At 35.7% G+C, this 16,162-nt stretch overlaps 1 protein-coding gene across 5 annotated transcripts in view; it reads right to left on the bottom strand.

Annotated features, from left to right (window-relative positions):
- Window positions 1-4,006: 4,006 nt before the first annotated feature.
- The window catches only part of LOC107684543 (beta-chimaerin-like), a 51,434-nt gene continuing 39,278 nt past the window's right edge, over window positions 4,007-16,162 (bottom strand). For all 5 annotated transcript variants that reach the window (XM_016480824.1, XM_016480825.1, XM_016480822.1 and 2 more), the window contains 7 exons: window positions 15,092-15,178; window positions 11,630-11,714; window positions 7,570-7,743; window positions 6,222-6,299; window positions 5,830-5,967; window positions 4,889-4,994; window positions 4,007-4,471 (listed from right to left, as the gene is read on the bottom strand). In XM_016480824.1, coding sequence (XP_016336310.1) covers window positions 4,300-4,471; window positions 4,889-4,994; window positions 5,830-5,967; window positions 6,222-6,299; window positions 7,570-7,743; window positions 11,630-11,714; window positions 15,092-15,178 — 840 coding nt within the window. In that variant the 3' untranslated portion in view covers window positions 4,007-4,299. The remainder of the gene's footprint in view (window positions 4,472-4,888; window positions 4,995-5,829; window positions 5,968-6,221; window positions 6,300-7,569; window positions 7,744-11,629; window positions 11,715-15,091; window positions 15,179-16,162) is intronic.

Raw genomic sequence — 16,162 nt, 5'->3', positions numbered from 1 at the left:
CAGTTATTTCTATCTTTTGCTGTAGTGTGTCAGTAGGAAATATCAGTTTACATTTCCAAACATTTATTTTGCCATTAATTGTAATAATCCAGTGAGATTTTTGTTTGCACAAGGAGTCTGACAACAAGCAGTGCTCCACACAGAGATCTGATCTCAGCATCATCCAGTCCGCCTGAAATGACATGAAGAATCAGAGAAACTGAGACCGACTAAATCCAGAAGAACTGCAGCAACATCTCCAAGACACTTGAAGAAACCATCCTACAATCTACAGTACTGTGAAAAGTTATAGGCACTTGTGTAAACGTTGTAAAGTGAGGATGCTTTCAAAAATTATGTCATAAATTGATTTTATTTATCAATTAACTTCTATTAACTAAATCAAATCAACATTTGGTGCGACCACCCTTTGCGTTTAAAACAGCTTTTGTCCTAGTTACACTTACACATTTTTCAGGTAGCTTAGGACGGTTTCTTCAAGTGTCTTGGAGACGTTGCTGCAGTTCTTCTGGATTTAGTCTCTCGTTTTTTTCTGATTCTTCATGTCATTTCAGACTGACTGGATGATGGTGAGATCAGATCTCTGTGTGGAGCATTGCTTGTTGTCAGACTCCTTGTGCATACAAACATCTCACTGGATTATTACAATTAATGGCAAAAGGAATGTTTGAAAATGTAAACTGGTATTTACACACTACAGACTACAGCAAAAGATAGAAATAACTGCCTTAAACCCATTTTTGTTGGTGAAAATACTAATGACTTATGCATTACTGTAGTGACTGTAGTGTTTAATAATGGAGAAAACGATGAGGCACTCAGTTAGAATGCAGTCAAGTGGGACAGATGGCAGAGAGAGAACATACTGTAGTGTTTAATAATGGAGAAAACGATGAGGCACTCAGTTAGAATGCAGTCAAGTGGCCTTTCATTGACAGATGGCATAGTCCTCATCACACCTAGCCTACATGATGCAGATAACTAGTGTGGTGTGTATATAATTTGCATACAACAGCATTTACTCACGAGTCATGCTTAACAGCATTCCATTCTTTTACTATGGCATTACACAGTTACATAAACTGCTGTAAAATTTGCGTAAGTTAAATTCAGTTTCATTTCAGTTTGCACCAGTGGATCTATCTTTTATATCCGTCTCAAATAACCTTGGATAAAACCTCGAAACTTATAACTTCTCAGTGGTGCAACATTTCGAACTTTAAATCAAACCAAATTGTTCCCCATACTGAAAGGGTAAAAATTTACATCATATCTTCTGGATATCCTTCATCTAAAAAAATGTTCCTTTAAAAATCCCCTTTATAAATAATAAATAAGAGACTTTTCTGGGGGGAAAAATGCAAACAGCCAAACAACAATAATAGCTACTTGCGCCTACAGTGTATGTCTTTCTTTTTGCAGGCAAATAACTGAAAAATGAAGCGTGCAGCCTCTCAGATCCTTCAGAAGAGACAAATCCTAGGTTACTGCAGAATGTAACAGGTGTCATTGTGTCAGTCACTGAAAATGAAGTCAATGGCTCCACCGAATGATGGTTTTCTTCATTAACATCCTCTCTACACTGCAAGCGACGAACAAAATAAGAACAAGCTTGCTTGACAGACGACCATCTCAGGGTTCCATCCACAATCCCAGAAGACGCGTCGCGTGCTTCCAGTGTAAACAGCTTCATTTGTTACAAACAGCGTAAATTGACTAGCTACTTTGCTGCAGCAATGTTTTTGTCATAAAAGTTGTTTTCGGGCATGGTGACCCGCACTCTTCGTTTCTCTTTAAAACGGCCAGACCGTGAAACTGTCCAATTCCTCCGGCAGGTGTATTCACTGAAGGAAGGCTCCAGCTGAGAGTCGTCGTACGTCTCGTCGCTGATCAGACTGCCGTTCTTGTTCTCGCTGCCGGTTTGTTTCACTGACGTCTTGTCCGCATTTCCAAATTCCTGCTGGCCCTCTTTAAAATGGTTCTTATTTTTTCCAGTTAAGTTTTTCCACCAGGAGTATCTGTCTGCCATTCTGTCTAATTCTTCAATTCACACTGAAATGCATATTATTAATGTTTATAAAATGTTTACAATTTTTTTTACAAACTTTTTAATATGTATTTTTATGCATAGGCTACAATATATAGTTTCGTTACTATATGTTTGTTTATCTATCTATCTCTAGTCAGTTTAACTCATCAGACTTTAATTTTGGCATTTAAAGTGAAACTCTTATCATCGATCTATCTATCATCTCTATGCTGTACACATAATCATTTAAAACATATCATGAAAATTAAGCATAACCTCAAGATAAACTGAAATGTATTTATTTATTTTTTAACAAATCTATACCACCTTTCAGAAACACTCACCTCAGCTTCAGGTGTGTTAATGTTAGTCAGAGACTGACTGTCGAGTCTTTTGTTTATTTTAAGAAAACATCCAGCAGAACAACCTTGTAGCTTTTCTGTCTATATCTTTACCCACAACATCATATAATGCTGCATCCCTCTGTCTAAACTATAATGAGTGATGAATTCATTCATTTATAGTTCACCTGCTGCTCATACGCCCTCCTTCCGCTCTCTCATTGGTCTGTTGAGCTGCTGCTGCTGCCCTCAGGAAGCCGGTTTCAGGTTCTCACTTCACCTGTGATTTGGTGAAAAAGTCACTTTGGGGCATATACCAGCTCAGCTGTCTGATACTAAAACAATGCTGCCGTTCACACCCCTGAATTTGGAACAAGAAAACCAACGCCTAAAGAGAGCTGACCAAGCACTAATTACAGCAACATATTTCACATACTGCAAATGTGAGGTGTTGCAATTTCAAGTAATAATACACAAACTACTTTCAGAAGTTCATTTTGACTGTCATTAAGTCGAGAATCAAGATTTAAAAGTAACCAGATTTACATAATTTAATAAATCAGCATTTGATAAATTACCATCATAATTACAATCATTCTTCACAGAAATATATATTTTTTTAAAAATGTAGAAAGGTATTTTATCAAATAAACAATTTGAAGGAACTCAAAGCAAGGTGACTGTACCATTTGTGGACATTTTTTTTTTCGAGGTGAATGGCTGATTTCACCTCAGTAGTCCAAGATGAACACAATACACGCAATTTTGTTTAGCAAAATTCTTGAAATGGGATCAAGTCCAAGGAGGAAGGAACAAGCACTAAATAAAAGATCACAGAACCATTTTGTCCATTCACTGGGTGATGACGGAGATTACTTAATTGTTGTCAGGGCGAACAAAATATAATTTGAAGGAGGCATGGGTAAACACAGCATTAGTGAACAAAAAAAAAAAAAAACTATTTACACTCCATGTAAAATTAAAAAGTGCTTTGAACATGATCTTAATTGCCTTGCCATTATAGCACACATACATTTACCAACCTCATTACCCAAAAATATATAATTTTTTTTAAATCACACTTGACAATATGTCAGTTTTGCAATGTTAATTGACCATAGATTCATAGAGTTTATCGTGTAGAGCATCAAGGTCAAAGCATCATAGTTATTTGGCATCCGAGAAAAAAGGTACTGTGATTTAAAGGAATCCACCCAAAAAATACAAATTTGCTTACAATTTAATCACCCTCAAGCCATCCAAGATGTAGAAGAGTTTGTTTCTTCATCAGAGCAGATTTGGAGAAATGTAGCATTACATCACTTGCTCACCAATGGATCCTCTGCAGTGAATGGGTGCCGTCAGAACGAGACTCCAAACAGCTGATAAAAACATCACAATAATCCACACGACTCCATTTTATCAATAAACATCATCAATTAACATCTTGTTAAGAGCTTTTCTCTTAATTGATGGACTGGAGTCGTGTGGATTACTATTGTGAATGAATATTGTCATGTTTTTATCAGCAGTTCGGACTCTGAATATGACGGCACCCATTCACTGCAGAGGATCCATTAGTGAGCAAGTGATGTAATGCTAAATTTCTCCAAATCTGCTCTGATGAAGAAACAAACTCATCTACATCAAAATTTTCTGCAAACTTAAATTTTTGGGTGAACTATTCCTTTAAACAAAATGCCCATCAATAATAATTAACTCTGTATTCAGCACGAATGTTTATTTACTCCATGCTTAACAGTATTTGTTTGGGGGATTGAAACACATTGAGTGAAATGTGCAATTTTTTAGTCCAAATTTTCTACGCAAAATCTGAAGAGGAAACACGTCTTTGAAATGTGTGGCAGGCTGCTTTTTAAAATGTACACGCTCTTTAAAGTCTTTAAAAGATGTCTTCATTTCAGCTGTTTAAAACAAGATGTCCTCATGCTCTATCAGGAGCTGAACTATCAGTTTCTGGTATCTCATGTCGTTGAGAGTGGCGAGTGTGTTCTGGTCCGGGGGCTGCATGAGCGTCGGGCCAAAAACGATTCCTAGGTTCTCTGAGTTCATGTAATTGTCCTTCTCGTACATGGTGACCCTGATAAACAGAGAAAAGACGTGGAAAAAACGCCTCAGACAATACAATTTTGATAATAAACATGCAAACTGATATACTTTCCATGGATGGAGAAATGTGGCAAAGCTGGCTTGGCAAGTTAGAGGTAAAGCACAAATCCTTGAGGATCATTGTGTAGGTTTTTTAGTTCCTGAAGTGCACTGAGTTAAAGTGCCGTATTGTGTTTCCTGTTTCCTTCTAATCAGTCTTATAAGTTTTATATTGCATGGTGACAGGAAGTAAAATCACTCTATGAAGCCGCAGGGAAGGTTCTTAAATGGAACAAAAACCTGAACACCCACCGGCTCAATGAGGTACAGAGCCATGTAATGAACTATGGGACCGGCACCTAAGGGAGCAGTAAATGTAGGTGGAAATTCAATACATTTGCCATTTTACCTCTTCAGGTGTGTCATCAGATACCGCAGGGTCTCATAGTGGGCAGGAGGAAGCTGGAGAAGACCATCATGAACTGCCTCCAGTCTAGAATCAGGGTCTGTTATTTCTGATAACAGAAAATGTAAAAAATACTGTTTAGAATTGTGCAAAGTCAGTTTTTCTGCTAAAACTGTCCCCTATTCCATGATGTTATAGCACAGTCCAAAATCTGAGACCACTAGTGAAATTATTTATTTTTGTATCATTATACTTTTATTATTGTTTTTCCATTAACAAGTTATTTTTTAATGTTTGCTCTTATGCTCACCATGGCTGCATTTATTTGATCAAACGTACAGTATAAAAAGTAATGTTGTGAATTTTTATTACAATTTAAAATAACAATTTATCTATATATATTTTTTTTAATTCTTGTGATGGCAAAGCTGAATTTTCAGCAACATGTTGATTTGGTGCTCAAGAAATGTCCTATTATTATTAGAAATATCCTATTATTATCACTTTTGATTGGGCTGCTTAATATTTTTGTGGAAACCATGAGATTTTTTTTCACAATACTTTGATGAACTGAAAGTAAAAAAAAAACAGCATTTATTGGAAATAGAATTATTGTGTAACATCATAAATGGTTTTGTCACTTTTGATCAATTAAATCGTCCTGACCCCAAACATACTGGACTGCTGAATAAAAGATTGATTGATTGATTGGATTCATTCATTCATAAATGTACTAATTAATTGTCATTAATTAATTAATTCATTGTCATAAATTATTTATTAAGTGTCGTATCAGAATCAGAGGGTATTTAATGAAAAGATCAAAGTAGTTAAAAAAAATAATGATCATCAAAACACAGAATACAAGAGTAAGTTTCTAGTTAATTATAACTGATATATAATTGATCTTTTATAATTAATACATAGTTATAAAAGTCTCTTACTGGCTGCTTGTATGAATTTGGAGTAGACGTCATATGTGATAACTGAAATGGGCAGATCTCGCAAATAAAGCTTCAGAGCTCCAGCTATTATATTGATGTCTGGGTACATATTGGCACTGATGTCTGCCTTCTCACCATCTGCAAAGTAGAATTAGTTATCTGTTATGAATAACAGATTAATCACTATACTGTATAAACAATACATTGTTTTGGATGGAAAAGCATGGGTTTTTCCATCCAGGTTGCATGTTGATAAAATAACAGTGATATATAAAGGATTGTGAGTTTATTTAAGCATGTAAGCGAATGTGGAGAGACCAAATGTTAGCTGAACACCTATAATACACCTGATAATGAATAATGTGAAGGTAGAACAGTTTACTAATACAAACCTCTATCGAAGGCCAGCCGGACATCTTCAATGTGTTCTGTGAAGCCTGACACTCTGTAGAGACCCTCTGATGTCAAACCTGGAAAAAGCAGAAGTAACACATACAGTATATACTTCAACTATCCAGTAAGTGGAATTGGAGGTAAACATGTAAATTAGTATTAACCAAACTAGGGCTGCAACCAACAGCTAATCAGAAAATCAGTTAATCTTTTTATTATCCTTTTGATAAACTGGATATTTTGCATCTTGCCCAGTTCATCTATCATCAAATCACATGTGTGTATAGGAATGACATCCCTGATTCTTTCATTATGGAAAATATATGTGGGACTGTTCTACAGTCCTTCTTCACTCATTTTAAGATTCTTCAAAAAGATAGGCGTTCAGTATTTTGTCTAAATTTGAATTTATTTTATAATTGTAATAAGGATCTCCTTGTGAGGGACCATCTTCATAAAATACAAAAGCAGCTATATAATATCATGCGTAAAGACTGTGCAAGTAAAAAAAGTGTATGATTAGACAAAAATGTAAATGCAAAGTTAAATTGGATTTTATACTGTCATTATACATAAGCCAAAACAAATGATTAAAATCTAAATGGATCACAAACATAATACTATCTAAACATATAAAAAAAAAACATATTATAGAAATGTAAATATATATTCATACTTATTTGTTTGTATTTGCAGCTTTACACTGTAATAATACATATTTTGTAATATGTAATAATATGTAATATGTATATGCCATTTAAATCAGTACTTTTAATGTTTTAATAAGTCTTCCAAACTCCAGTGAGCAAGCTAAAGGTGACAGAAAGAATGTCAACACATCTTCACAGCAAGAAAGTTGAGATGAACAGTAAAAGAATATTTCTTTTCACACTAAAATCATATTTGTTTTTATTTCTAGCAATGTTTTTAAAACTAGGGCTGTCAATACATAAATCGTTTTTTTTTATACTTTAATTTTTATACTTTTAAATGTTGAAATGTGGAAAGTAGCATATTTTAGTCTTCAGGCATTTGAGAAATTTTCAGTCTTCTAGGCTAGCACACATGAAAGAAAAAGACATATTACAATACAAATACAAATACATATTTATATTATATATTATATTTCTCTATGTAGAAAGAAATTGATTGAAGGTTAGGTTAGTTATCTAAGGATTCTTCTTTTTGCACACCTTGATATATGACAAGGAGACGTCAGAGCCGAGTGCAGCTGCCTACAGACAGTGATTAAGTGCCTTACTGAAGGCCACAGGTGCTAGAGAAGATCTGAGCCTGAGATCTCCATATTAAAATGTTCTAGCACTCCATTTTAGAAGCGATATTTACCTCTGTGCTCAATCTCTTTGATACACATGTCCAGAACCATCGGCCGTGGCGTGTTGTGGGCTTTGACCAGTGTGGTGAGATCGCAGCTGAAGACCTTCTTGATCCTGCGGAGGTCCGGCTGACAGTCGCTGGGCACTAGTTTGGAGCACTGTTTGTGCACGTTCAGCCCGCAGTCTGCAAGAGTAACGTGTCAAAAGGTTAGAAGAGTATGACCCTGTTGTCTCCAAAGAGGCAAGAAGACAGGCTCCAAGAGAATGGAGACCCAAAGCGTCTACGTGTGTGTGTCTAGGGGTCTGATGGAGGGTATATCTTCAGGGGTAAAGTATACGTGAGGAAACAGGTGCGTGTCAGTCAAACTGGGTGGTAAATATTGAGAATATCTGTCACATGCTGCTGTGTGTTTGTGGCTCTGTCAATCTGAGAGCGCAACCTTGAGTGACTCTGGGTGTGCTTTCCAGCGGGCCGACATACATATACGTATGTGCGTGCAAGTGTCCTCTTTTCATGTGTGTGATGGACACCTGCTAAATTGAAAAACAATTATTCTGCTCTTGCCCCCGAATACACTGAGTCAAGACTGAAGTTTTGTGTCCGATTGCCACACATATTTTGTTAATTTGAATCACCATAAGGAATCTGTGGCCATAAAGTTCAGCTGAAAAAACACAATCCAGGTTTGTTCATTTGCTTTTCAGCAACACAATAAAGTTAAATTTGTTAACAGTACTTAATGCATAGGTATCATGAACTAACAGAACACAACTATATAATTATTACGTTTTGTGGCTATACTATTGAAACTGAGTATTTCACCATTTATGGACTGGCCTCATCCACTTCCATTGGGTTATTATAGTTAACTAAAACTAAAACCATTCAATATTCATTTTTGGGTGAACTTTAAGTTAGAAATGTACTATTTATTACTATTTGTTCATGAACAAATGTTAACACATAAAACCTTACTGTAAAATGTGACCTTTTTCCATATTACTGGTGTTTGCTCATAATCAGGGTTTGATATTTGAAAAAAAAAAAATCCTTTAAGTATTAAACTTCACCATGTGTAATGTGCCCCACACAATTTGTGCTATATACATGAATGATACCTCAAATTATGTGGCATAAGTTCAGGTGTTTGAACCATAATATATTATGAATAGAATATATAAAGATTAGAGCATCATTAAAACTTGCGTTTTTTTAACTGAAGAGAGTAAGCAACCTAGCAACCATCCAGAACACACTAGCAACCACATAGCAATGCTCTGGGAACCACACCCAGCTCCCTAGTCTCAGTGGCGATGTTTGCATTTCATGCAGTCCTCATTTTTTCTTCCGAAAATGTAAAATCTACTTAGAATTGCATTTGAAAGAGCTTTGCTACCAATAATGAGTGCAAACCTCTCTCTTTGACTCCACAATTAGAACATGCGGAAAAAAAATGAACCGGTTTTATGTCATTTAACTTGTAAGAATCCTGGTTTTATACCCTGCTTTGACACTGGGACTGTGTGTGTATGTAGGGGCAGTGTTGGGAAGGTTACTTTGGAAATGTAATAGGAAGACAAAACTACAATAGCATATTTACAGATGAAACTGACCTGCACTTGAAAACCCTGAACAGTAGTGTTGCTTCTCTGCTCCATCTGTGCGCTTCCACAGTCCACTCCATTCTCTCTCTCGCATTGATTACTCTGAACCAAACCGTTTGGCGGAGGCGAGCCGAAGCATTGCCAGTCACGACAAACCGATTCATGATTTATTAGAGATTTAATTATCGAATGGCGAATTCGGAAATAATCGCTTTAGTACATTCGTCAGGCAATTATACAATAATAATATTAAAATATCGGGCCAAATCGGCTGCCAGGACACCGGGAATTGTCCCGGTTCTCCCGATGGCCAGTCCGCGCCTGATTTCCACAGACACGCAGAACGTGTAGGATTCATATATTGTCTATTTGCGGCTTAATATTCACAGACACTAGTCCATATCGCGTTTTGATTCAAGTGCACTGACCTACTTTTGATTTATTCGTCCAAAATGTGGCATATTCCGTCCGCGTTAGGCTATAGGAATTCTGTTTTTATGACTGGATTCTACGAACCGGTCTGTGTTTTCCGCATCGCGGACATTATAGGGCCGTATGTCTCAGAGTAGTCAGCGCAATTTGGGAAAGAAATCAATTAAATCTGTATGTGGATGTGTGTAAATATTCAAATGTAATCCCCTTTGTAATCGTTAACATTTTCATAAGTAACTGTCATTTAATTACACATTTTTTCTTAGTAACTGTAACTGATTACAGTTACATTTATTTTGTAATTAAATTACGTAACGCCGTTACATGTAACTAGTTACTCCCCAACACTGTGTAGGGGAATGTGGTAGTAGGGTGGTCTGTCTCTCTGTGTGTCTCCAGTAGCATGCACATGCTGTCCTACTGTTCCTCATCTTTAGCAATGTCATTAATCACACTCACTGTCAGTTTAACTGCCTGCATGGAGCCCTCCTTCACATCTCTAGGCCATTGAGAAAAAAACAGAAGAGACAAAAAGAAAAACACTGTGTTCCTCCATATGGGCCTGGGGACACATTCAACTCTGCTCTAATTCTCAATGTGTCTGATGACACTGTCTCGCCTGGGGGCCAGAGTGAAAGAAGAGAGGCTCCTGTGTGAAAATAAAAGGCTTGAATAATGGCCCGAATGGATGAGACCATTTACAGTGTGAAAAACCAACAGTAAAGCCTTGTGACTGAATTAAGTTTATGTACTGAGTGTTTTGGGAAAGTGGTGTCAAACAATAACCAGCTCCATGATAACATGAGATCTGAGCAAACTCGTAATCATGGAATTAAGGTGGATTTGTTTATCTAGGCCACATCTAGGAACATCCTGTATTGAAAATGGTTAAGGATGCCTCACAAAACAAAACAAAACAAAACAAAACAAAACAAAACACTTAAGGGTGATACAAGATCACACTGTCAGGGTTTATTTTGCAATAATGACTGGCTGACTAATTATTCCTTACTAAATGCCACAGCTAACATGAAATATTAATGAACAATACTTTTACAACACATATTATCTTGTTAATTAATTAACAATAATTTATCACTTAATAATATTAGTAATATAGTATTGGTAAATATAATATAGGTTCCTTTCTATATACAAATATTGTATATTTTTAATATAAAGTTGTGTTTATAAATGAAATCCATAGTTCGCCCAAAAAACAAACAAACAAAACATCTTCTTTTGTGTTCTACAGTCATACATACGACATAAGGGTCATAAATGAGGGCAGATTTTCCATTTTTTGTTAACTTTCCTTTTAACATTAGTACATGTGTTATGTCTAAACCTGAATGAACACTATATAACAATAGTTTACTTATAAATTAACCTATATTCACCTGGATTAAAATTAATTCCTACAAAAATTGTTAGTTCATGATTCATAATTTTTTAAGTTGAAAGAATTATCTTTATTGTAAAGCTATTGTATAAATCATATGCATCACTTCTACATAACAACCAATAAAGTGTCATACTTTGTCATACAGTACAGGTGTGTATGCATCTATGGATCTTTTTATATATGTTTATCTGTGTGATTGAAGTGTAGCCTGATGCAATTGGCATTACTACAAGGAGACTGTCCTGGTTTACCTGGGTGTGCCTCTCTCTATAATACTCTATAGTGTACACAGTATGTTCCACTATAAATAGTCAACACTCAACAGAAGGCACTCAACTGGTTTGGACCAGGTGTCATTTAGGAATGCAAAATTCCCACACATCAGCATACTAGTTAAAACCCTTATTGTCCCAGGTATCACTTTCAGTATTTAGCCTCAGGTTGCCACTGCACGTTGGAAAAGTTCTACAGCCAATTAGGCATTGTTACCAGAATGGCACGAGAAATGACCTGGATCCTAAGCGGCCTTTGGATTGTAATTTGATATGAATAATGCTCCTTGGCCGGTGCCATAATTCTGATGGACACTTTATTTGTGTGGGAGGGTTTGTGATTGGTGGAGGGTTACCTGAGCAACGGACGCCCTGGGCGATAAGACCCCACATGAAGTTTGCGCAGTATTCACACCAGTGCGGCCCTCTGAAGGTGTGCACCTACACCAAAGACAAAGCAGTCATTGTGAGTCAAACACACAAAAGTTCACAAACACACATACATACATATTAGTCCAGTCATTCATTCATTCATCTCTACATTTTAATTTCCAGCTAAAGCTCATAATGAAAGTTCCACAGAAAATTAATGATTATATTTCCAGAGTATCTCTCACTGTACCTGACAACTAACAGAGTGTGTCTTGCTTGGACTAGACAAACATACAGACTGGACAAAAGCATTGGACTTCACATTCATAGCTGTATTTTGAAGAAAGAGCCACTGGCATTATTATTTTATAAAATGTGGCAGGTACTGTCCAACATTGTTTAAGTTCAGTATTCTTTTTTTCTAGGGAAACTTAAATTAGATTAAATATAATTGTAATTAATTTTTAAATTTAATTTCAGTTTGCCACCTTGCCTCAGAAAAACAAAACACAAAACAGCTGTGAAAACATACAAAAAATAAACAAACAAACAAATAAATAAAACAAAAATCAAAACAAAACAAAACACAAACATCAAATAAAAACTATTTCATTTCAATTTGCCACTTGCCTCAGGAAATTCAAAACAAAATAAAAGAAAACACAAAACAAAACAAAAATAAACAAAACACACAAAAAAAAAACTAATTCAAACCAAATAAACAAAACACAAATATTAAATAAAACAATCCACAATACAATGATCAAACAAGTTCGGACATGACCAGGAAATGTGACTAAAGTGATTAAAACTTCGTTGTCTGTCATCATGGCACCATCATGGCAAAGTGTTTGTACTCTAACTCTTGGGTCATAGCTCCAAAAATGTTTTTAAATTGACGCATGACTTGATGTGGGAAACGACAGCCAGTGACGAGTGAAGCTGTTGACTGTACTTCTGTGAAGTGTCAACTCCACCTTCTCTGTCAAACCCTCAGACAGCAGCCAAGCACTCAAGGGTCAGTTTGATGGCAGGAAGAACTTCAGAGACAAAACTGCTCCTACCCAAAATTCTGAGGAAATAATCAAGCCTCTAAGTAAAGACTAGAGGGTGGTACCGAAAGAATGTAAATAGGGTGGACCCCCTGTGAAGACACAGCCCTGATTTTTAAATTATAATACACGTGAGTCAGATTACAGGTTTGCGAGGGGAAAATAATGTGTCTGGCATCTGTTACCAAGCTGCTGGAAGTCACACGCAAAGCATGTTCCCATGCACACCCTTGTGCTGTCAAAACACAGCACAAAGATAGACAAAAGAAAAGACGCAACACAGAGTTTTGGAACAAAGCCCAGGTGTATGAATGCTGAAACAGAAATATCATAATGAGAATACTCTGCATCTCAGTCCAGAACTAGTAGCTGTTCCAAAACCAAGTAAGCTGTCTACATTCTAGCTCAAATGTCACCTTATAAGTGACTGATTTGCACCCTACATAGGGCAAAAACTCTGCATATCAGATAAATAGCACTCAATACACATAGCAATATGCAAATAGTCAGTTTGTTTGAGTTTTATTGAATATTTTATATTTTATTGTATTTATTTTATTTTATTATTTTTGTTTTATTTTATTTGAGTAAAAGTCAGGTCTAGTTTTATTTTATTTAACTTTTTTTAGCAATTCAATTTCATTTGATTACTTTTAGTATCAAAATAATTATTTTATAATTATTATTATAAGTATTTACAATTTATTTATAATAAATATTTTTCTTGCTTCGTCCATCATCTTGAATTTATTTTTTCACTAAGCTTGTAACAGCACATTCTGGGATGGATACTTTTTTGATGGATACATTTGGCCAAAAATGATATTTAATAAAAAATATATATATATTATATTTTATTTAATTTATAATATTTAATTTTATTTTTTAACAATTACATTTAATTTTTTATTCATTATTTTAGTATCAAAATATTTATGATGCTTTTTTGATTGATACATTTGGCCAAAACAAAATATCTCATAAGCCAGCATAAATTACATTCCCTTTGAATTGAGAACGCACCAATGATACTTTAAAGCGCTACCTACTGAGTGAGCTCACTAGGTTTTGGGACACAGTCTCTGTAAGAACTCTCATGTGGGAGGTGATACTGAATAATACATGATGCTCTTATGACCGCTGGTGACATAATGAGGAAGATGTTATGAGGAAGCTTCCAAGCGACACGTTGAAGTCAGATGATTGCTTAGTTTTGCTCTTTCAGGGTTTAAAAAGGAAGTCAGATGACCGTACACTGTGTTCATTCTCAGCCTCAGTCATTTTTCAGAAGCTGAAAAGGCATGAAATGGGAGAGGCCATTCAGCAGCTCGGCAGCGAGAGGTTATTGATTTGTGCGATCAATCCAATCAGTCAATAGTGCTGTTAATGGATTAAAAGCCTAGTCAATTAGGCTCATAGGATAGATTTAAGCTTATTGATACGAGGCTCACGGTATGGGTACGGTGCATTTAAATGCTGTCAGCACATAAACATTTGAACGAGACATTAGTATACATTTGAACAACCTCATGTTAATGCCAAATATAGAATGCAATAAAAGTGACTGATTTCATCAGGCCCACAACCAACATGTCAAATTTTGGTGGTTTTGAAAAGAAAAAACAAAAAAACATCCAAACAAAACAATCGCAAACATATATATGCACAAGGCTTTACAAAATATCTTCAGTATGTCCAATATCAACATAATATAGATTAACATAATATATATTAATATAGAAAGTTGACTAAAATAACTGGTAATTCTGCATAAAACATTCATGTTTATGTTAAAATTGATGTTATGTCAAAATGAATGCAATGAAGAGATGACATAGTGAGACTCTGAAATGATGTTTTCATCATATTTAAATAACATTTTTTTATCATATTTTGGTTCATACTGCCAAATGGATGCATGTGAGACTTCAATTAGTAGTTTATGATGAGATTAAAATTTTTTTACTCAGAAATTTTTTTTATTATGATCACCAAGCAGCATTTATTTGATAAAAAAAAACAAAATATAATATTGTGAAATATTACTGTTGCTCAGCCATTGCTCCGGTCTTTATTATCACATGATTCTTTAGAAATCATTCTAATATGCTGATTTGGTGCTCACAAAACATTATCAATGTTATTATCAACGTTAAAAATGGTTGTGCTCCTTAATATTTCTGTGGAAAACTTGATAAAAAAATGTCAGGATTATTTGCTGAAAATAAATTTCTAAAAAACATTATAAATGTCTCTATATATATATATATATATATATATTATTATTATTATTTTTATTTATTTTTTTATAATCAAACTGATCCAAAACTTTTGAACAGTGGTGTAGTTACCATCATTTCGACATGATATAAACATAACACAAACAGCACCCACCTTAAAGTTGTGGATCTTCTCATAGTTGCAGTGTTTCTCCGGTCCGTCCTTGATTGTGGTCCGTCTGCTCAGTGGTGACGGGCTGATCTGTGAACAAGCCAAAATCTTTAGAGGTTTCCAGAGGAGGGCAATACAGTATTATTGTGAAATATTATTACAATTTAAAATAACAGGTTTCTATTTAAATATATTTTACAATGTAATTTATACCTGTGATGGCAAAGCTGAATTTTCAGCAGTCATTACTCCAGGCTTCAGTGTCACATGATCCTTCAGAAATCATTCTAATATGCTGATTTGTCATTCATGAAAATTATTAACAATGTTATTATCAATGTTGAAAACAGTTGTGCTCCTTAATATGTTTTCAGGATTTTTTTGCTGAAAAGAAAGTTCTAAAAACATAATTGATTTAAAATAGAAATCTGTTGTAACATTATAAATGTCCCAATTGTCATCCTTGCTGAATAAAAATATTATTATTATTATTTTTTTATAATATTACTGACCCCAAACTTTTGAATGGTGCAGATATCATAATTCCGACATTACATAACCACAACACAACCAGCACCCACCTTAAAGTTGTGGATCTTCTCATAATTGCAGTGTTTCTCCGGTCCGTCCTTGATTGTGGTCCGTCGGCTCAGTGGTGACGGGCTGATCTGTGAACAAGTAAAAATCTTTAGAGGCTTCCAGAGGAGGGCACCCTTACCGCCCAGATTCACCCCCAGAGCTAACGCCAACAGCTCCTGGTGCTTACGCTCCTCCTGTTTGGCTTTGTGAGGGGCTAATTCACCTTTCGCTGACCCCTTAGTGCCAACAACCTGGGCCCTGGGCCTCGGAAGAGCCTGCATCCCCTCTGTAGAGGAAGACGATAATAATGTGGAATGGGGGATAAAAGCAGGGACTGAGTCAGTCCTCCACTCCTTGGTGATCTGGGTCGAATGAGAAGGGGGACAGCCTGGTCCTGCATGGGCAGGGCTGGGGGTGGGAGGTATGGTGGGTGGGCTGCCTGGGGGCAGGAGTGGGTCTCACACAATAGCATACATTCAGCACTCTGAGAGAATG

The sequence above is a fragment of the Sinocyclocheilus anshuiensis genome, unplaced genomic scaffold (assembly GCF_001515605.1).
Source record: "Sinocyclocheilus anshuiensis isolate Anshui unplaced genomic scaffold, SAMN03320099.WGS_v1.1 scaffold225, whole genome shotgun sequence".
NCBI classification, from domain to species: Eukaryota; Metazoa; Chordata; class Actinopteri; order Cypriniformes; family Cyprinidae; genus Sinocyclocheilus; species Sinocyclocheilus anshuiensis.
Note: the sequence above shows the minus strand (reverse complement) of the source record. Positions and strands in the feature narration are given on the sequence as shown.